The sequence below is a fragment of the Hypomesus transpacificus genome, unplaced genomic scaffold (genome assembly GCF_021917145.1).
Source record: "Hypomesus transpacificus isolate Combined female unplaced genomic scaffold, fHypTra1 scaffold_118, whole genome shotgun sequence".
In the NCBI taxonomy this organism is placed as follows: domain Eukaryota; kingdom Metazoa; phylum Chordata; class Actinopteri; order Osmeriformes; family Osmeridae; genus Hypomesus; species Hypomesus transpacificus.
This window is the reverse complement of record NW_025813701.1, coordinates 230,138-253,495: the sequence shown is the minus strand read 5'-3', so window position 1 is coordinate 253,495 and position 23,358 is coordinate 230,138. Positions and strand designations below refer to the sequence as shown.

General features: G+C 40.8%; 1 protein-coding gene across 4 annotated transcripts in view; it reads right to left on the bottom strand.

Annotated features, from left to right (window-relative positions):
* The window catches only part of abat (4-aminobutyrate aminotransferase), a 96,430-nt gene that overhangs the window by 39,061 nt on the left and 34,011 nt on the right, over nt 1-23,358 (bottom strand). For 2 of the 4 annotated variants that reach the window (XM_047050527.1, XM_047050528.1), the window contains one exon: nt 14,414-14,571. The exons of the other annotated variants lie outside the window; for them this stretch is intronic. In XM_047050527.1, the coding sequence (XP_046906483.1) occupies nt 14,414-14,483 (70 nt within the window). In that variant the 5' untranslated portion in view covers nt 14,484-14,571. The remainder of the gene's footprint in view (nt 1-14,413; nt 14,572-23,358) is intronic. 4 annotated transcript variants of the gene reach the window in all.

The window sequence follows — 23,358 nt, the reverse complement described above, 5'->3', positions numbered from 1 at the left end:
GATGTGAAGAGATGATTGGTTTAAACACTGTTTTGTTCACTGTTTTGAAAAGGGAAATATGCATATACTTTTAAGGTATATGGGCTAACATTTTAAGTCAAAATAGTAAATCTAGGGTTTTTAAGAGTTTTGATAAAGGTATTAAATACAATTTGGTTCAAAATTAGAAAGAGAAAATAACTAAAATGTACGTTTATTAGGAGTTTGATTGTAATTTTGATTTTAAGTTTTGTTTGAGAGTTAATAGAACCTGGCACAATGTTTGGGATAAACAGTTAGGCTGTGATGAGGTTGTATTAATTAATGGTATTAGTGCATGAAGAGGGTTATTATAACATTTATTCTGAAATAATTTGGGAAGACTCATCAAGTCTTATAAATTGTGGTTTTGATGGTTTGGGCTAATAAACTTGTTTTGAACTGCAGCAAAACGAGTTATGAAGTTCAACCTATCTAACCGAGAGAACATTTAACCTAGAGAAAAATGTTTGGTTAATAGTTACATTAAGAACATTAAGTGGTCTATATATTTCATTTAAGAAGCATACAGATTAAATTTGGGTTTGGAATAATAACAATGGTTTTTATTATATCTTTGACAGAAAGCGGTGTAATTTGGTAAAAAGAGTATTCTGAAACAATATAGGTCTTAAACTTAACTGTTTTGAAAGAATGAAAAGTTTTTGGGTGTGAAATAAATTAGACCAACAGTTGATTTTGTTTGAATAAGGGAACAAAGAAACGGATTGTAATTTCTAGGCATGACTAATTGTAGTTAAATATCCAATGATGATGTATTGTCTTGTTATACATGTGTTTGCTCAACAATGGATGAATAAGGGAATGATCACCTCTACAAGGGAAGATATCGATTATAAAGAATTTGTTTGCTCTACTAAACGTTCATACTGATAACATTGATTTCATTTTTCTGGGAATGCTAAAGACGTGGTAGAAAAAGAAGCAGCCATAAGAGATGTCTTAACATTAGGAAATGTGGATGCGACTGTCGTGAGAGATATGCTAGAAGTGTCACCAAAATGATGGGTTATGTAAATTCACTGGAGGAACTTATGTTACTAAAGAACCTATTTGTTATGTGCTGATTTGAGCCATGGGATGAATCATGTCTCAAACAGGAGGGATGGAGATAACAAAAGAGTGTTTATGGCATATGGATTTACAAACTATTCAAGATTAAAAAAAATTAGCATACCCGATTTGAGAGAGAACATAATATGCATGAACTTTATTGAGCTGAAGAAATTTAAAGATTCAGGAATGGGCAACGACGAGTCAGTTGCTTTCAACTGACCTCTGTGAGAATGTAATTTAAATGACTGTGTAGTCTACTTTGTTCTGAAATTCACAGACAGGAAATGCTGTCTTAATCCAGTGAGAGGTCCGCTAAGGAGACTGGATTGTGGTGATGGATTTGAAACGTCCTGGAAATGACCCGAGGTGGATGGGGTCATTCCTGGCTGGTTTCAGAGGTGATAAGGAGATAGCATGGTACATGTAAGTCATTGCAAAGCGTGTACTTTGTTTGATGGCGTCAAATCAAGGAAAAATCTCCACTGTGCCTATAGTACAGTGCATTGAGGTTGCCGTTTTAATCAACTAGACTACATTTTCTATGAGAAGATTACACAATCACCATGCACACACAATCATGGCATCCATTTCAGCAAATTGGACTTTGAGAAACAATGGGCATTGTCTTGGGAATGACGTTCCGTTTTGTATGTTGAAATACACATGGACTAAATGGTGCTATGACTATGGACGTACTGATTTCACTGTTTCATTGGTAACAATGTAAATGTTAAAGAGATTCAGAAGTTTTAATCTTGATTTATGTTAGAATCCTTTCTGCAGAATAAAATGTTGGTACAAACATTCCAATAATGTATATATTCTACAAGTTACGTAAAGATGTTCCAGTTGATTTGTTATGTTCCAGGGCAGAAGTTTTAATGTTTTGAGAACAGTTATAGACTGGTGGAAGAGGTGATAACAATACTGTTTCGTTTATGTGACTTAATTAATTATTATGTGGGACTTGCATTAAAGCTTAATGTTTTGTTTTTGAGAAACCTGTTGCACTACAGAAAGTTGATATTAATTTGAACAGAAATTGAGAACATGTAAGAGAAAGATATTTCAGGATGTGTGTCTTAGCAGCAGGCTGGAGAGAAATGTCTGTTGACTTAATTAATCAACTTTATTTATATAGGTCATTTAAAAAAACACAGGGGAAGCCAAAGTGCTTTACATTGAGACATAAAATAAACAAATATAAAAAAAAATATAAAAATTTTTTAGGGAATAACGGAACATTTAAGGTAAGTTACAGGCAAGGGAGTAAAAGTGCGTTTTTTTAAGAGATTTAAAAACAGGAAACGAGGAGGCCTGTCTGACATTAAAAGGTAGCTCATTCCAAAGCTTGGGTGCAGCAGCGGCAAATGCTCTGTCACCTCTGAGCTTCAGCCTTATTTTAGGGACTGTCAGCAACAGCTGGTCGGCTGATCTTAGGGATCAAGATGAAGCAAATGGGATAAATATGGTGGAGCAAGGTTGTTCAGGCATTTAATAACAAATAACAAAAGTTTAAAATGTATTCTGTGGTACACAGGGAGCCAGTGTAGGGACGCCAGGGTGGGAGTGATGTGCTCACGCCTGCGGGTCTGGGTTAGCAGACGCGCAGCAGAGTTCTGCACAAGCTGCAGATGGGCAAGGGAAGTCTGACTGATCCCTATGTCCAAGGAGTTACAATAATCAAGACGAGTCGTAATAAAAGCATGGATTCATTTCTCCAAGTCAGGTCTTGATAAAATAGGTTGAATGAGAGCCCAGCTTTAATGTCGTTGAGACAGTCTGTGAGTGGTTGGACTGAGTGGGCATTGTTTTGTTCCAATGGAAGATAGATCTGGCAATCGTTGGCATAAAAATTTAATGAGATGCTGTGTTTCATAAAAACAGAACCGAGCGGGAGTAAGTAAAGAGAAAATAAAAGAGGGTCCTAACTGCTCTGTAAGAGATCACCTTCAAGGGAGGGTGAGCTTCTTTTGCCATCTATAAAATGGAGATAAGTTTACGGGTGAGTACATCTGGAGACAAAATCTGGGGTGACTTAAGGGTTAAACAGGTTTTGTTTGGTTAACTAAGGTTTATGACTCCCTGACCTGGAGAGAAATGCTCATCACCTAACCTGGAGAGGAAGAGCACAATCAGGGCCTGGTTTAAACTGTCTTAGATTAACCTGACTGAATGTTTGATGGTTTTAGAGACGACCATGTAGACAACAAGTAGGCATGTTCATATCCTGATTTCTATATTGATTTCTTTGTTACAATCTTTGTTTCTATTTGATTTTGTGTGGTTAAGGACATCTGAGATGAAGTCCAGGGGCCTCATGCATAAAGGATTGCGCAGCTTTCATACCAGAAGAGGAAGTAGGGCCAAAACTCGAAAAGTACCTACGCACAGAAATATTCACATGTATAAAACTGGTCGTACGCCAGGTCCTGCGCACCTTTCCTTTATAAATCACAATCAATGTGAGATTGACCGCACGTGCCACTGACCCCGCCTTGCCTCCTCCCATAAATGAATATGCAGATGTACTATAAATGCCCTCCTGAGGTCATTTTGGTCTGAATTACCGTATTTCTTCGAATAAACACCGCCCTCGAATAAACGCTGCACCAAAAATTAACGTTATTTAATAAACGCTGCAGCGTTTATTCGAAAAAATACGGTAAAATGGCTAAACACGCAAAAAGAAAAAAATCACAGACTGAGATTGAGGTTCTGACAACAGAGGTGAAGGTGAGAAAATGTGTACTGTTTGGCGGCCTGTCATCAGGTATTAGCGACAAAAGAAAGTCCGCGGAGTGAAAAACTGTCACTATTTGCGCCCTTTCTTGTTTTTAACCTGTAGCACTTTGAGATTTAGCTCAATGTAAAGTGCATTACAAATAAAATCATTACTATTATTATAGGGCCATAAATGCGGTGGGTTCGGAGAACCGAACCATGGCAGACATTAAGAAGAAATGGTCCGATGTAAAACTTTAAATTAAGAAACGCATTTGAAGTTGGCGCATCGTAACAGTGATTTTGTCGTTCGTTTCACACACTCAAGTTTAACAAAAGTTATTAAGTGGTAGCAGATTAAACAGAAGGCATATAGCTTTTCCTGTTTTGGGTTTTGGCATTTTGATGTGATCATCCATATTAATGATCAAACTTTTATTTGTATGTTTTTTGAATAGTCAACGTCAAACGTAGTAGTGGGAATTTTATTTTGTAATGTTTGGTGAGTTTCAACACTTTTCAGTTAGAATTCGCCATGTTACAGAGCCAGACAAGACTTTGAGGACGGTCTGCACATTCTCACGTCTTAAAACGTTCCATGACGGCCCGCACATTCTTATATCAAGTAAATCTTTATATTTCACAAAGTGTGCGTGAAAACTAGCGTATGTAAGCTTTTTGTGCGTACGCAACGTTTATACATGAGGCCCCAGGTCTGCCGGTGGATGCATCAGACGTCAAATGGCTACTCTGCTGAGTGATGACAGGTTTTTATCCCAAAACCATGGGTTTCCCCATTATGTCCAATCATTTACATTTATTCATTTAGCAGACGCTTTTATCCAAAGCGACTTCCAAGAGAGAGCTTTACAAAGTGCATAGGTCACTGATAATAACAACAAGATAGCCCCAAAGCATTGCGGGTAGCCAAAACAAGAAGCACACATTGTGAACAACCAAAAAATAAGTGACAAAGGGAAGAACCATAAGAGCATGTAGTTAAGCAAGTTACAATTAAACAACATGAATCTCTAAGTAAGTGCAAGTGTACCTGTAGAAAAAGCAAGCAACAGTAAAAATAAAAATAAGATTAACTAAAATATAATATTTTGCAACGAATACAACAGTTTAAATCAGTCACCACTAACAAACAAGTCTCTAAGCAAGAGTCATTGTGATCCTTGAGGAAACTAGCATTGGGTTCAGCAAACCATTCCTAAGTACCGTTGTACTCCTGGAACAAGTGCGTCTTGAGCCTTCTCTTGAAGGTGGAGAGACAGTCTGTGTCTCTGATGGAGGTGGGAAGTTGATTCCACCACTGGGGGGCCAGGCAGGAGAAGAGCTTGTGTTGGGACCGGGCGGTCTTGAGCGGTGGGACCACCAGGCGGTTGTCTGAAGAAGACCATAGGTGGCGGGTGGGGGTGTAAGGCTGTAGGAGAGACTTGATGTCGTCGGGCGCAGTCCTGTTCACTGCTCGGAAGGTCAGTACCAGGGTCTTGAATCTGATGCGGGGCGTGATGGGTAGCCAGTGGAGGGAAATAAGGAGCGGAGTAACGTGGGAGCATCTGGGTAGATTGAAGACCAGGTGTGCCGCTGCGTTCTGAATCCTCTGAAGAGGGCGGGTTGCGCATGCTGGGAGACCAGCGAGCAGCAGTAGTCCAACTAGCAGAGGACAAGCAGCTGGGTGGAGTGCTCAGACAAGTATCTCCTGATCTTCCGGATGTTGTAGAGGGTGAACCTTCACGACCGGGAGGCCGCAGTAATGTGGGCCGTGAGGGAGAGCTAATCATCCATGGTCGCAGATCCCAGGGTGATTGAAAGGTCGTGGGAGATGGAGGGTTTGTCCGGGAAGATGAGAAGTTCTGTTTTGGCGAGGTTCAGAGGTGGTGCTCGGTCATCCAATCATTCACACTACTAGACTATAATGCTGTATAGTCCAGTGTTTCCCACAGATTAGAAACCTAATTGTGGCGGGGAGGGGTGGGGGTTGTCAGACGGGGGGGGGGGGGGGGGGGGGGGGGGGGGGGGGGTCGTAATAATTCCTTCGTTAATAATTCTTTACAGTTAATTTGTTAGTAATTTGTTACATTAAATATTAATCCAAAATGATTCACACCTTCACAAAATTAACAACAACTAACATACTATTTCTGCATTATGCATGTAGCAACCCTAGTGCTAAACAACTATTTAACTGGTTGGCTCCATGACGCCGGGTAAGCTAGCTCTTGAGACTTCTCACCAAAAGAACGAAGGGGAAACTTCGAGTACTGTAATTAGCTCTGGATAAGAGCGTCTGCTAAATGACTAAATGTAAATGTGAGTAAGGTACCTCGCGAAAAGTAGCCTCAACTTTTCTCGACTTTTAGCTACGGCACTAATGCTAAAGGCTCGCTGATATAGCTGTCGGTCTTACTAGAACGGAATATGTATGCGTTGTTGTTGCTAACGTGTGCTGACGTTGTGACTGTGCATATGTGAGAAAGACGCATGAGTGACAGAGAGACGGAGGGAGAGCAGGGGAAAGGAAATGCAGCTGAACGAATACGCTGCGTGTTTTAACCTAAATAGCGATAAAAACAAATATTTTACAAAACGCAATGTGTGGCGGCCGGTGTTGATTCTGTGGCGCACCGCCACAAATTAGTCTATGTGTGGGAAACACTGTAGTCTTATTTATTATTAAAAAATATATAAAAAAAATATATTTTATGTATTTTTTATTTTATTGACTGTGTTGGTGTGGTTTTGGAATAACAAATGTTATTCAGGAAAAACAGGAGGGATATGTTGGAAAAAGTGAAGATGTAACTTATCCTGTATAAGAATGATTCTGTGTTCAGTATTACTTGGGTGCAAAGAGAGGCCTAACCAGGGTCGTTGCTAGACATAAAACTCTACTGGGGCACAGGCCTCTCTTCATTATACATACAGTTCAGGGACGCAAGTTTGATATAAGATTTGGTAGGAACATTAATAGTTAATGCGAGCGTGCACCAATATTTTTCATAATAACTTGAGCTCAAATACAGTTTTTTGAGCTTCATGTAGGCTAATATAATACGTTGGTCTCATGTTGTTAATAATGTTTGAGTCAAAAGTGATTGGTTGGCCCATTATTGAGAAACATTTTCTTTAGTTTTGTGATGTTTTCTTAGCCTACTTCAATTCTGACTTGCGAGCCGAGTCCGACACCTGGACTTCTGTGTGTGCGCTGCAGTGGCTATTATAGTATGCACAGAAGAGCGCACGGACATGGAATTCTGGAAACTGCGTTGATTTTACAAGCGTTAATTAGGATACTGGGTTTCTTTTTCTGGGATTATCAATAATGAATGCACTGACTAATAAAGTAAATGGGTAAAACAAAAACTATTACAGGGGCACACCAGATTTATACTGGGGCACGTGCCCCAGTAAAAAGGGTCTAGCATACTAACATACAAGACCCTTATCTTGGGGCTGAGGACTAAAGGCCGTTATATGGTATTGCGTACTTCACGATTACGGACACATGGGAAGGGCCTTCACATAGATGGAACGCCCTGGAATGCCCTCTCCGGGGCCCTCGGAGAGCTCTCCCGTACACCGTTGACATTACTGTCGATCCGTCATGCCGCGCTGTACAGCGACGGATACCCCTTGGCCGTGATTGGTCCGCTACGACATCATTTCCAAACGACATCATTTCCGGAATCTCACATTTCTGTACCTCGCGTTTCCTGTTTCATTCCCTATATCACAACACCGCCATGTTTAAAATCCACAAAAAAACCCAGGAGGTTGGAGATTACCAACACCTTAGAGCGCATTGCTGACGAGGTACACAAATATCCTCACCTCTTCAACACGTTGATAAAAGACTATAAAGATGCGCGAATGACGGCCAATTCGTGGCGATCAATATCTGTAGAGCTGGACCCTAAAGACTGCGCAACGCGATGGAGGAGGTTGAGGTTGCAGAAGTGGTGACGCAGGCTGGAAGAAGATGCCTGCCATCCTAACGTTTCTGTCGTGGTTGGACCCGTTCGTCAAACATCGGGAGACGTCCTCTAACTACGACAATAAGGTAAATATTTCTCGGTTTCTGAACAGCCTCTTTGTGCTCGCGGTAGCAGTTTAATCAGAGTGAGGGAGCCACACTGCAGAGAGAAATTGTCGTTGTATGCAATTTTCATATTGATAACAGAGCAACTACCTGTTCTTAAAGGGCTTACATGGTTGATGTAATGAATAGAGTTATGTAACTTTCATCATGGCCATCATGACCAAAACATCACGTCACCTCAACAGTTTTTCCCCCAAGCAATAGCCCTCCTAAATAGCTCTTACACACAAACTTTATGGCACTTTATTTAACATTACTAGTGTTGCACTACCTCCATTCTTATTTATTAATTTGCTCATACTGGTACTATCTGTCTTTGTACTGTTGTTCTGTGTTGTCTTGTTGTTATTTGTGATGCTATAGCCTGAATGGAGAATACCAAATCAAATCCTAGTATTTGTATACATGGCGAAAATAAAGTTGAATTGATTGAATTGTAGCCAGATGCAAATTTCATATTGCTAACAGACCAACAACTACCTTATCTTTTATTATTATAAATAATAAAACAGCCTACAGAGCCATTATGCAGGGAGGAAACAGCCACCTCAGCACCTGAGGCCTCCCCCGAGTCCTTTTCATCAGCCCATGAGGCCTCCCCCGAGTCCTCTTCATCAGCACATGAGGCCTCCCCTGAGTCATCCTCACCAGCACCCGAGGCCTCCCCCGAGTCATCCTCACCAGCACCCGAGGCTTCCGTTGAGCCAACCTGCCACCCACCACCCAGGTTTCTGACTCCATGCACCCCTCCAGGATTCCGCCCTCTCCATCCACCCCTCAAGCCTCCAGCACACCAAAGAGAAGACAGGCGGCGCAAGACCAGAGTGTCATTGAGGCAATGGCAAGGGTCGAGGAGCGCAGGGCCCAAATGTACAGGGACTTTGCGCCTGTGGAACCTTCTCCACCACCACCACCGTGTGAAAACACTTATTTTGGCAATAGTGTAGGTGTCTTGGCAAAGACACTGCACAAAGACACGGCAAGCGAGATAAAACTTCAGATTTACGCCCTGCTGTATCACAACCAGGCTAACCATCCGCGCTTTGTAAATACGTACCACCATCTATAAATATTTTTTATATTACATTACTTATATATATATATACACAGTGTTAACATTTCTTATTTTGCACCTTGTTTTTATTACCTTTTTGCACGTGTTTATTTTACTTATTTCGATGTTTCTTGTACTTATTTTCACTTACGTTTTCACGTTTTAACTGTACATACAGTTTGAATGGATCTTTTTGTTTCCAGTTACATCAGTCTTTTTGTTTATCATTTTTCACATTGGATTATACACTTGGTGGTGGAGAAATGAATTCACAAAACCAGAGCCTTGTCTATATCGTATCGTCTCGTCACATGATCAAATAGAGACTTGCCATTGCACAACAACATTTTGCGTCCATTTCCAGGTATGTCACAAACCATATTACCCAGCAATCATCATTGCTAATCACAAAAATACCAAAGAAAATAAGAACGTATTCATTTCATGGAATCGTTTAATAGTTTCTATAGTGTATATAAGATAAGCATATCATTTTGTTATAGAGTGCTACTATTTTCCCACAAACAATACCTTCCATGATAGAGATAAGTTTGCTCTTTCAGGTGGTTATGTAGCATTAGACAGTCTTTAATATAATATTATGTGACTGCACCTGCTGCACTCATCGTCTGACTAGTGACAGCTGGTAGGAGGGTCACATGTGTGATGAGAGGTTCGAGATAAACAATGACGATTTCTAACTTACAAAGACGCAATAAAGCAAAGCGTTTTCGACAAAAAAACGCTTCTCCACCTACTGTTCTGGCGGTGAATTGTTTTCAGCACCCCCAGCCTTCGGAGAACCATAAAGGCAACAGAAATGCTCATTAATCCGTCCTATCCGGTGGCCCGCCCATCCGTAACGGAGTCTGAGTATCATACTGGCACCTTTAAAAGAGGGGGTTTTTGGTTGTTTTAAGGAGATGCTGTGTGACAAAGACTATAGGTGGGAGACGCAAGGTCTTGTGACCATTTGTTGACACCTATGTGAAGGAGATTTTACGACCCCAGGACCAGAGATCCTGTTGTTGTGTTTCAATCTGGGTTGATGTCGTAAACACGCACACACGTAAGCCAGGTCTATCCAAGGGAGCCAACGAAAGAAGAGCCATCGGATATTTGCATGCCTTTGTTTTAGCCAATAACAGTCAAGAGCGGTTTCTATTTAAATAGCTAGCTAGCACAACATGCTAGCATAAAAAACTATAGCACAATGGCGAGTGATGTTTTTGGGAGAAGAATAGCAGCAATAAATAAGTAGTGTAAATAAGTATGCAAAGTGCAGGTGCAATGTAGTAGTGGTATAAGTGCAATGTTCAGTGCTGCAAGAGTGCGTGATGACAGTCAAGCCAGGGTATATATGTCTTTATATCATTAAATTCAATTGAATTTCTCCACAGCGCGCGCTCCAAATCTAACAGGCTCATCCTGCTCATTGACACTAGGGTGACCACCTGTCCCGCTTTGCATTGTGTCGCACAGCATTTTCACCCCTTGTCCCGCACGTCGCATATTGAAAATGCTGTTTGATTCAGCGCAAAGCGGCACAGGTGGTCACCCTACTTGGTGACCACATCCTTTCTGGAAATGGTGTGCTGACCAAGCCCCCACCCTTGGTCTTTAGCTCCTGTTTCATTTTGCTTCCAATCGCAGCTCGCCGTTACGAATAGAATTTTTTTTTCCAGAGGCCATTGTTATTTTCAATCGCCCGATAGCCGTGTTGGAGGCAGCCACGTTCGGTAAGTCCTATTTTTACACATTTTAAGCTAGAATCAATGATTGGGTTCGTGAAAGTACACTACTCTTGAATTATGGTGAAGGTTTGAGCACTTTAGATCATGGTTTGAGGTGACGGAAAACCGAAAAGTCGAAAAGTAGCTAGCTTTTTCCCCTCTACTGTAGTGAATCATTTAGCATCTTGGCAAATTCATCAAAAAGGTAGAGGAGGGCAGCTTTTATGAGAACAAGCAATTCCCCACAGACCTGTTGGCTCAGAATTTTGATTTGGGCCGTGAAAGTGTTTGTAATAAGCCTATGCGCCAGGGAGACCGCATAGGCTTAAGGCCGATATATGGTCCTGCGTTTTTCGAAAAAAGGACACATGGGAACGTGTCCGTGGAACGCCCTCTACGAGCCCTCCGTCAGCCCTCGGACAGCCTCAGAGAGCTTGACGTGCACCTCCTGAATTTTCTAACTATCCGTCGTAGCTACGGAGAGCTACGGAGGCTGTGATTGGTCAGTATTAAGTACCGTTTGCGTCAGGGGCGGGGTTGCCGTGATAGCAGGAAGAACAGAATCCTTTGACCGCCATTGCTTGTAAAGTATTTGCAATTCATATTTCAGCTAAACGGAACATGTAAATCAGCATCTGAATTAAAATGTGACGAGAAATGGGCAGTGTAGTTGCTGAAAATGTGCGTATTTTATTGAAGAAACTGCTAATTTTTTTATTTGCTCCGACTTCTAGGTAAATAAACACTCAACGACGTCTAAACAAAAACCGTTACGCCACCTACTCTTCTGCCGGTGAATTGTTTACAGCACTCACAGCCTACGGAGAACCATAAGCAGTCTATCCGTCCGTATCCGTGCGTATCCATGCGCCTGCCCATCCGTAAACGGAGACACAAAAGCATATTTCGGCCTTTATGTGGCAGCCATGTTTGGGTCACGTCATGTTCATAAGTTCACCATTTTACAGTTCGGTCGACACCAAAAATGTCGATGAGAGCAGCCTTTTGGAGATTTGGGAATTGTGCTTTTAGCCAGATGATCCAATTATTTTTGTACTTTGTCGAAAACTTGCAAGTGGAGTGAGACTGCGTCCCGGGGGTACATTGTTTTGACTTAGCCTCAGAGACAGATTCGGCTTGCTCACTGGCAGTGTGTAAACAATATTGTATTTCACTCAATTCTACTCCTAAAACTTCAGGGAGGGCTGCTTTTCGTAGACAAGAGCCTGCTGAAGATAGCCAGTATATAGGATCTTTCAAAACAAGCCTATTTCATTCGTAATTTGCCTAAGAAAGCGACCTACGGTAGCCAAACTAGTTTCACTCGGTCAGCCTATTTAAAGGTCTGACAGTCAGAATCACTGTTTACAGGCAAAGGTCGAGCTGGTCTTTTGTCAGATGTGTATATATTGACCAGTTTAGAGCTAAATACTCTTGCTAAAGCCTGTGTTTTGAGGTACTTTGCATGGGTTTTCAACACATTTGGATTCAAGTTCAAGTATTGCCACTGCATTTCACAGTCAAAACTGAAGTCTGTATCAAGTGTAGATGGAAAAAGCTTAATTTTTCACTACTGACATGGACTGCCCTTTCTATTCATAAAATCTGAACAGTTGATGTGTAGCAGAGCGGATAGAGAGGGTCACTTGCAACCTCATGGTCTTGAGTTCGAATCTCCATTCAGCCTGTTGTTGTTTGCCAAACATGAAGTAATTTTGCTTGTTGTCCAACTCTTGATCTTCTACAATGTACATTTTTCATGATCTTTTTCCATTTTGCGGAAGAACCCGCATTGCTGCTTGCAGCTATATTTTAATTACATTTTTGCAGTGACTCAGATGGTATAATTTTGTAAGAATGAGAAATGACTATAGAATGACTCAATTATTAGTCATTCTAATACTCATACTACAATGACTAGATTATTTGCACACATACTGCTTATTGGTTGTGTGTGGTAAAACTATGAACCTGATTCTAGTTTATTTCCATGAAAAAGTAACACTTCTTGCGATACCGTCTTGCGATATATGCATGCATTCATGAAAATTCGGGAAACATAAAACTGACTATGCCTTTGAACCAAACAAGTCACAATGTTCAGTCATGAGTTAAAGAAAGGAACACAGCCAGATGGAACTAGACTGACGTAGATCATTGACAGATGTGAACCTTTGGTATTTACATTTTTAGTATTTACAATGTATTTGCATTTTCTCTAGACAGACCTTTCTATCAACACTACACATAAACCTGTCTTTCATCTAGTGCTGTCAGTTAAACGTGTTATTAACATTGTTTTTTTTCACATGCTGTTGCTACAACTACTGATGTTAGATAAACTACAACACCACAACGGATCTAGCTAGACCGGAAACAAAACAACAGGCACGCCGCACACACTTGTTTGGGCTTTCGAGCCAATTAAAGAGAAGTAAGCTAACGTTATGTTTTGAGTGGATGGCGAGCGTGATACGCCAAAATGGATGCCAATAAGACTCCGAATGGAAAGTTTACTTAAAAAAAAGTTGCCAAATGGTTCCAATGACAAGACCAAAGTGATTTGTGTGTTTTGTCGTTGTGAACTGAGCTATCATCGCGGCACGTCCAGTCTGAAATATCACTTGATGACCAAGCACACAGCTGATGCGAATTCACTGCCCCCTCATCAAAGCTAGTCAATTGCAATGTTGTTTTAAAAAATAAATAAAAAAATTTGCACCAAGCAATCAATGTTGATAAGAGCATTAAATTATAAAAAAAATTAAGGGACAAAAAGAAATAAAGGGAAATTTAGAATAGATAAAAATTTGAGATTAATTGCGATTAAATCGCGAGTTAACGATGACATTAATGAGATTAAATATTTTAATCGTTTGACAGCACTACTTTCAATTCTACACAGACACACACACCACACACCTGTTTGCTCCCATAGTTCAAAGTTCCCATTACATCTTAGACATACATTCTATACACACAGGACGTTATTCCAATCAAGCTTGCTCTTGAATACATAACACAACCACAGAAATGATGATCACAACCATGATTAATTATAGGATGTAATTTGCATTGTGTTATTTTTCATGAATCTGTGTGACAATTAGGGTTAGGGTTTTTAGATACTGCTGCCAGATCGATACTTACAAAACAGTACCGGTGGCTAAATGGTGGCTGAACCGATACCCCCCCCCCCCCCCCCCAAAAAAAAGACCCACAAAACGACAGTGGATCACATTCAAAAAAAGTTTTTAAAATAATATATTGAAAGGTTGCAGTATACTTAAATTAATACATTAATGAAATACAAAACACAACGAAAAACATCAACGAATCACTGTTATCTGCAATGTTCTTAGACTTTTGTTGGTTTTCTGACACCACATGAATGCAGTATAATTTAACTATGTGTGGTGATGTTTCTTCCATTCGTTTGAGCACCAGAGGGCAAATATTTCAAATCGACAGTTCAGGCATGTAAGTGGTACTGAAATGAGGCACCAACACTTTTGTTCTGATTCGGTCCGTTACATACCGGTCATATAGGTACCGGTGCCATTTTGGCACCAGGTTTTAGTACCCAACCCTAGTAACAATTCCTATAGCCAACATTAGTCAAAGCAGAAGGGTTCCATCCTGTTCTGGTTCCATGGTATGGATAGAGAGAGCTGTCAGTAGTTCTGGAGGGGGCATTACCTGGTGTGGCAAGCCTCAGGTTCTGCTGGAGGGAGAGGGTCAGCTGCCGACTGAGCAGAGATGATGCCATGGCTCGGAGCGAAAAAGCGAGGTAGAGACGAGGGCAGAGTGATAGAAGGGAGTCCTTGACACCTGCCTTCCCGTCACCTAAAGAGAGACTGTGAGAGAAGGAGAGCAGGAGAGGAAAAAGTGTGTGAAGGGAGGAAAAAGGGGAGGGAGAGGGCAGTCTATCAATGATCAGTGACAGGATTAGTGAGACAGGCAGAGAAAGAATGCACAGTGCAAATGTCATGCATAGTGGAAAAGGAAAACTCAGTCCAAAGTGAGTCCAAAGCATTACACAACCTGTACTTCAGTCGGTTGGTCGCACTACACACGCATAAGCACACAAATCTGCGTCCTCAGTATCTCAGCCAGTAAATCAGCCACTACTACCCAGGTTTAGTTTAGGATTACTGATTGTCGCATTGGAAGTGGAACCATTACAACATCTGACCACAGCAGACACAATCAGATAAAGCACCCATCCTGCCACTCTACAAGTCTGACAGCCTGCTCTGGCTTGCAGCATTGTATTTGTGTCTGCAAGTGTCTGTGTAGGTGTTTTGAGGCTGTGATTTCATGTGAATAAATGTCTATTTACATGTCTGTGTTTGTGTATTTGGTCATCTGTGTGTATTGGGGTAGGGTTGGGTATAGAGAACCGGTTCAATTTTAGAACCAGTTCCGAATTTCCAAGAACAGTGGATTCCACAAGAAATGCGTTTCTTCTGCATTGTCGCTGGTACTCCCTTGGTTAAGCCATTCACATGGCTGACTGGTTGACATTACAGCTTAAATATAAAAATACAAAAGGTTTCTAGCCTTTTGCCTGTCAATTAACAGATCGCCCGACAAATTGAAATGACAAATGGCAGAATGGGGCACAAAAAAGGCAAAATTGCTTTAACTAATTTGTGAGATCTCCGAGAATTTTTTGGGTGAAATTTGTCCAATATTCCAGTTAAGACGGCCGCATAAGCTTTTTTTTATTTATTACAAACCGTGATAAAAGCCAGTCTCCCTTCTCTGCAGAAGGCTTTTTTTTTTTTTTTTTTGCCATAAATGGGAAAATAATTGGTTTTTACAATCTTTATCTTTTATCTCGTGTGATGCTTCCGAACAGCGGCATCTGGTGGTGGTTGAATGTCATCGTGCCGTCTATCATCGATCGCCAAACATTGTACAACATTCTTTATCCGGGGAAAAATCTAAATATTTATTTTGGGGTGGAAGATGTTCGTCTGACATTTGGATAGCCAACAATCAACCTGTCGCACTGAGGTAAGATAATTATTCTAATTTAGCTAAATTCTAGCTAACTACTAGAATAAACTGTCAATTGTTCGCTCGAAGTATCTGAAATTATTATGATAGGCGTAATGTTTTCTTATCAAGGCTAGCATTTACACGTGGTTGTCTTATAGTTTTGGCAAAAAAAAATACTTTTTTTCTTGCAAGCTTCTTCGTACGACGAAGCAGGCCTACCTCACCATCCGCACCCTCACCACCACCACTGGATCCCCCGCAATCCTCTAAACACTGAGGTACTGGGTGGAACCCGGACTGGGCTATGGACCCTACACATGCAGGGTGGCTGTACAGAACACGGTGAGTAGAGTATTATTCATTTTATATTAAATGTTTAAATACAAAAGTATAGACTAAGCTATATTAAATGAGTCATCAACAAAGCAACCAAACAGGAAATTGGATAAAATCTCGGCAAATCTTTGAGATGTCAACACGAAACTTGGTATGATGAGCCTAACCCTAACCCTCTCTTATGAGGATGTCCACACAATTTGGTGTCATGTGATCACTGGGCGTGGCTTCGGGAAGCAAAAATGTGTTTTGGCCAAAAACTGTTGATTTGTTTCACTTCAGTAAGTGATTCCTTTGTTTCATGATATCTTGGGACATCCCGTGTGTGACAAAAACCGTAAAATGTGATAAAAGCCGAATTGATGCACCAGCCATTTTGAAGTAATTGAAAAACTTTTTTTTCTCTACTCCTCCTACATATCTCAACAACACAGATAATTTGTTTGGTTTTGTTTTTTTTGTTTTTTCTTTGTGAAAACATAGTTTTTGTTTGTTTTATTTCCATGCTTTTCATTTTGTTTTGTATGTGGATATGTCTGAAATAAAACTAAATCAAATCAAATATGTTGTCCAATCTTCACCAAATTTGATGGAGATTATCTTCAGACCAAGCCTCACAAAAGCTATTACATGGTTTTTTGATTTTCGAAACCGTTTGCCCGCTACAGGCAATCAAAATGTACCTTAAGCCAGCGAACAGGAAGTTAGGCCATATCTCAGCAAATCTTTGATGGATTCAAACCAAACTTGCTTCGTGTACTCCTTACCCTCTTCTGAGGATGTCTAAAATGTTTTCTGGGTCATTTGTTTGCTTGGCCACCTCTTTTCTGCTTGCAGCTATATTTGGATTTGGTCAGATTTGGTATCCCCTTGGTAAGTCTGCAGCATGGATTTTTCTATACACTGACAATTTGTGAAGAATATACACTTTTCAATGGTTCGCAATATTTGGAGGAATCCGCCAATGCTGCTTGCAACTATATTTAGGGGCCCAGCAGCAAAGCTTGGCCCCTAAATATACTAGGCGACTAGGCGGTCGCCCGTGAGACCGCCTAGTCTTTTAGGTGGCAGCCATGCTAGGAAGCGGCATAATAGTATTTTTTGTAGCTAATTTTATAGTTCAATTTTACACGAAAAAACAGAAAGAGGGACATTTTATGACGATATGACTATTGTGAAGACAGCCAGGTGGTGAGATTTTAATGTAGGTTGCTGTAAAAACTTTGATTTGTTTGCTACGTGAGAGCCTCGTCAGCCTCCATTGACGATTGCGGCAGCAACAACAGTGTTGTCAATGAATGTTGACACTCGTGGACAACAGTGTTGTCGATCTGCGTCTAATGAGTATTTTCTTAATTACGTACCAGGGTCAATTCTACATCCAAATGGAGAGCAGTGTTTTAAAGATAAGGCGATTGTGAAGACAGCCAGCGGGTCAGCATATTTTTGTGATTTGTGTAAAACTTGGAATTTGAGTGAGACTGCGTCTTGTTTTGACGTTAGCCTCTGAGTCACAGACTGGCTCGCCCACTGGCAGTGTGTAGTAGTAGGCTACAGTCATGGGCGTCGCCGCAATGTAACTTGTTGTCTGGATCCCCCCACATTTGCAATCAAAATATTAGTGCATGACTGGTCTTCTAGTCCAGCGATCTTTACATTGCTTCACAATCAAATCCGTTCCACTTTATAAGTAGGGAGAATACCCATAGCAATAGAATTCCACGCCACGTTTTCTAGAAAAAAAGCATCAAGCACGCAGATTCAACTCCCATACACTTTGATCGACGCAACGCGCTTGTAGCTAGTAGCACTTCAGACATGACTGTTCCACAGACGAGATGGACATAAGGAGGGTTTTTTTGAGGAAGAGGAAAGTAAGTCAAAGTTGCCCAGTTTTCCCTTCTGTGGCCAAAGCACCCTTATAAGACATCCTCTGACTATAATAGCATTAGTTAAGTCACAAAGATCCTTTTGCAAACATTATGATTATAGCTAGCTAGATAAGCAAGCTTTTTACCTACATCTAGCACTAGGCAATATCATACTTTATTTACCCTTTACAAGTGGAACGGCATTTATTGATTTCTTAATCTGGGTCTGAAATATGTTGTGCTTTTGGCCGTGTTCAGATTTAGGCGTCTGTTTCAGGCACAAAGAGATGACAAGGATGTTTTTTCCAAGTAGCTACAAAAGAAATTGCTGGTGTTTTTTTTATTGCCATAACAACCGTGAGCTAATCTGGAGTTAACCTTAGCTAACATGCTAGTTTGTCTAGTTTGTCTAACATTGTCTTCCAATTTAAATAAGGTTGCTCAACTTGTAATTTTGGCAATTCGCAGAATTGTATTGCTACATGCAGTGTTTCCCACAGATTAGAAATCTAATTGTGGTGGGGAGGGGTGGGAGTTGGGGGGGGGGGGTCGTAATAATTCCTTCGTTAATAATTTGTTACACAGGTAATTTGTTAATAATTTGTTACATTACATATTAATCCAAAATGATTCACACCTTCACAAAATTAACAACTAACATATAATTTCTGCATTATGCATGTAGCAACGCTAGTGCTAAACAACTATTTAACTGGTCGGCGCCATGACGCCGGGTAAGTAGCTAGCTCTTGAGACTTCTCACCAAAAGAACGAAGGGGAAACTTCGAGTACTGTAAGTCGCTCTGGAGAGAGCGTCTGCTAAATGACTAAATGTGAGGAAGGTACCTAGCGAAAAGTAGCCTCAACTTTCCTTGACTTTCCCTTGAAAGACGCATGAGTGACAGAGAGACGGAGGGAGAGCAGGGGAAAGGAAATGCAGCTGAACGAATACGCTGCGTGTTTTAACCTAAATAGCGATAAAAAAAAATGTTTTACGAAACGCAATGTGTGGCGGCCGGTGTGGATTCTGTGGCGCACCGCCACAAATTAGTCTATGTGTGGGAAACACTGACGTGTTAGTCTGTAACATGACGGCAAAACTGATTCAACCATTAAAACCATATATCCTCTGAAAGCTTATGTTGTGGAAATGAGGATGTTTCTTTTGTAAGGGATAATGTATAGAACGCCGAACATTATTGGGAAAATAAGCCCCTTCGGGGCGAAATAAACCCCTCCACTTCGCGTCAGGGTGCTGTTCGCCCTGTCGGGGCTTATTTTCCCGATAATGACTGGCGTTCTATACATTATCCCTTACAAAAGAAACATTCTCATTTCCGGCGCTTTCAAACAATCAGTGAAGTGTGGATAGCAACAGCAGCTAGCTTGCCTTTTTTCAGTTAACAGACGGTACTATTTGAATCGCAATTCCATCCGAAATACTGCCAGTGACAACGTTGTTACAGTAGCTTGTTTCAAAGGGGGTTCCTTGTTTCAAAGGGTGTTCTTAATGAATTATGCAATATAAGTAGGCTAAATGCTTGAAAATATCACTAGAAGGGAAAACGGACCCACCTGCAACCGACGCAAAAAAGCACACCCTACAATTTCTCCAGAAATTGTACCGTCTCTAGTTGTTAGTTTTTTTTATTATTTTTTTTTCTTGTACCATGAAAGTCAATGGCAGCCCCTAGAACCCTTCGATAAATTTTTTAGAAATTTGGCACACTCATTAAGGTCAGTCCCCTGGTCCAACTTACCAAGTTTCATGTCTCCCATTAGACCACTCGAGCGCCACCAACGGGTGAAAGTTGGAGTTGTGTTTACACACGCAACTTTTGAACCGTATGACCCATTTTCAAAAATTAGGTACCATTGGATTACCTGGATCAAGCCAAGTTCAATGCACACCATGGCGTCAATTTCCTATTGTATAGATTATCCGCTATTTCCGGTTTTATCAATAACCTTTAAAAGCCTACTCCTCCTACAATTTTTGTCAAATCTTCTTCAAAATTACCAGATATGCTCTTCAGACCAAGCCGCACAAAAGTTATGGTAGAGCATTTTGATCTCCACAACCGTTTGTCCTTGAGAGCGAATAAAAATCAGCAGAATAGCCACCAAACAGGAAATGAAGTCATATCTCAGCAGTTCTTTGAGGCAGTGACACCAAATTTGATATGCCTACTTGGAACCTTATTCTGAGTAGGTTCTCCAAAAATTGTGTCATGTGACTAAAAGGGGGCGTGGCCGGAAGCATAAACATGTTTTGGCTAATAACTGTTGAAGTGTTTACCTTCATAAAGTAATTTCTTTGTCGGTTGATGTCTTGTGAGATATCAAACTTGACCATCAATAATATTTCATAACAACCAAATTGACGCGGCCGCCATTTTGGATTTCATGGAAAAGTGTAAAAACCTTTTACACGCCCCAAATGTTGTCCAATGTTTACTAAATTTGGCACAGATGATCTTCAGACCAAGCTTCACAAAGGTGTCGGGATGGATTTTCCATTTTCAAAACCGTTTGTTCGGTAGAGACGATCAAAGGCGGCGGCGAAGCCGCAAAAGACACGTGAGAGCGTAACTCAGTAACCATTTGTGCGATTGTCACCAAACGTGGGTTCCATCGTTCCCACGAGGAGCAGAGGAGGCCTGTGGTGTTATACCAGAAAAAAACACTTTGAACACTCACTACTTTGGAACGCAAACAGATATTTAAACCGAACTTGGTGTGTTGCATGAGTGCAACAGGTTGTTGTAACTTAATTGTTGCGCAAGTGCTATGGAGGTCATGTCTTGCTCTGGACTGCTTGGCCCCTCCATTGCTGCTTGCAGCTATATTTATTAGGGGCCAAGCAGCGAAGCTGCGAGGCACCTATTGTTATTGTTAGTATTATTATTATTATTCTTCTTAGGACTGGGTGTCTATGGCAGCCCCCATAAGCGCTTGGTTGAAAGTTGTGAAATTTGGCACACATTGGGGACAGTCCCCTGGTCCAATTCACAAAGTTTCATGTCACATACTTTGGCACTCTAGCGCCACCAACGGGTCAAAGTTGGACTTGTGTTTACACACGCAACTTTTGAACCGTAGGACCTATTTTCAAAAATGAGGTACCATTGGATTCCCTGGATCAAGCCAAGTTCAATGCACACCATGGCGTCAATTTCCGGTTATATAGATTTTCCGCTATTTCCGGTTTTATCAAAAACCTCTGAAAGCCTACTCCTCCTACAATTTTTGTCAAATCTTCTTCAAAATTACCAGATATGCTCTTCAGACCAAGCCGCACAAAAGTTATGGTAGAGCATTTTGATCTCCACAACCGTTTGTCCTTGAGAGCGAATAAAAATCAGCAGAATAGCCACCAAACAGGAAATGAAGTCATATCTCAGCAGTTCTTTGAGGCAGTGACACCAAATTTTATATGCCTACTTGGAACCTTATTCTGAGTAGGTTCTCCAAAAATTGTGTCATGTGACTAAAAGGGGGCGTGGCCGGAAGCATAAACATGTTTTGGCTAATAACTGTTGAAGTGTTTACCTTAATAAAGTAATTTCTTTGTCGGTTGATGTCTTGTGAGATATCAAACTTGACCATCAATAATATTTCATAACAACCGAATTGACGCGGCCGCCATTTTGGATTTAATGGAAAAGTGTACAAACCTTTTACACGCCCCAAATTGTGTCCAATGTAGGGATGGGCATAAATAATCGACGATCGATTATCGATCGTTAAGAATTTAGTCGATAACATTATTTGTTCATCGATAAAACTAATGCGTGTTCTGTTGCGTAGAGTGAGTCTTGAAGGATTGCAATGGATTTCGCTATGTGGCAGCAATTAAACATTTTACCAAATGAAGCCAATGTTTGGAAAAAAACGCCACAGGCCTACTCAATTACCGGCGACTTTCCATATAGCTATTTCAAAGTAAATATGAAGAGGTCACGGCGATGTGTAGCGTGAGAACATATTGACAAAAAAAATACTTTGTTCACTGCCAACACTGCAAAGCTGAGTATAAATACAACTCCTCCACGACTCAAATGATGTACCACTTAAAGAACGTACTTCCGACCCTGGTTAGTGGCGGTGGTGCTAGCACGGAGGAGCTGCGATGCACAACGAGCAGAGAAAATTACCCAACGGATCTGTAAGTCCATCGAGATGGATATGCTTCCCTTAAGTATTGTTGAGGGCGAAGGTTTTTATGAAGCTTTGTTAATTAGCCGGAAAAAAACGAGGGTCAGTTGAGTTTGAACATAGCTTCTAGCTGTCGGCTCCGCTTCTAGGAGTTACAGAAATAGTTGTTTTTGTTGTAATACCTAGTAAGGGGTCCCATTATCGTCCACCTAGTTCTCGACGCTCGTTAGCAATGTTACCAAAATGTCGTTATAATACAAATTAAAAACGTTAGGCCTATGTCACAGCATTATACTTTAATATATAGATACACACCTACAGTGCCCTCCAAAAGTATTGGAACAGTGAGGCCAATTCCTTTATTTTTGCTGTAGACTGAAAACATTTGGGCTTGACATCAAACGATGAATGTGAAACCAGAGATCAACGTTTCAGCTTTTATTTCCAGGTATTTACATCAGGATCTGATGCACAAATTAGAAAATATCACCTTTTTGTTCGAACCCACCCATTTGTCACGTGAGCAAAAGTATTGGAACATGTGACTGACAGGTGTGTTTTGTTGCCCAGGTGTGTCCTATTACATACATTATTCAATCAATAAATACCACTGAATGTCTACACTCAGGTTCAGATTGGGTAAGATAGGTTTTGTCTATGCAGACTGTATTCAGAGGTGAAAACAACATGAAAACCAGAGCGCTGTCTTTGGGTGAAAAACAAGCAATTGTGAGTCTTAGAGAAGATGGAAAATCAATCAGAGCCATTGCAGAAACATTGGCCATAGCCAGTACAACCATTTGGAATGTCCTGAAGAAGAAGAAAACTACTGGTGTACTAAGTAACAGACGTCGAACAGGTAGACCAAGGAAAACATCAGCAGTTGATGACAGAAACATTGTGAGAGCTGTAAAGAAAGACCCTAAAACAACTGTTAGTGAGATCAGCAACAACCTCCAGATGGCAGGAGTGAAGGTATCACTATCTACTGTTCGCAGAAGACTTCATGAACAAAAGTACAAGGGCTACACCAGAAGATGCAAACCACTCATTAGCAAGAAGAATAGGAAGGCCAGGCTGGAATTTGCCAAAAAGTACAGAGATGAACCTCAAAAATTCTGGGACAAAGTTTTATGGACTGATGAGACAAAGATTAACTTTTACCAAAGTGATGGAAAGGCTAAAGTTTGGAGAAAGAAAGGAACTGCTCATGATCCCAAACACACAAGCTCATCTGTGAAACACGGTGGAGGTAATGTCATGGCTTGGGCT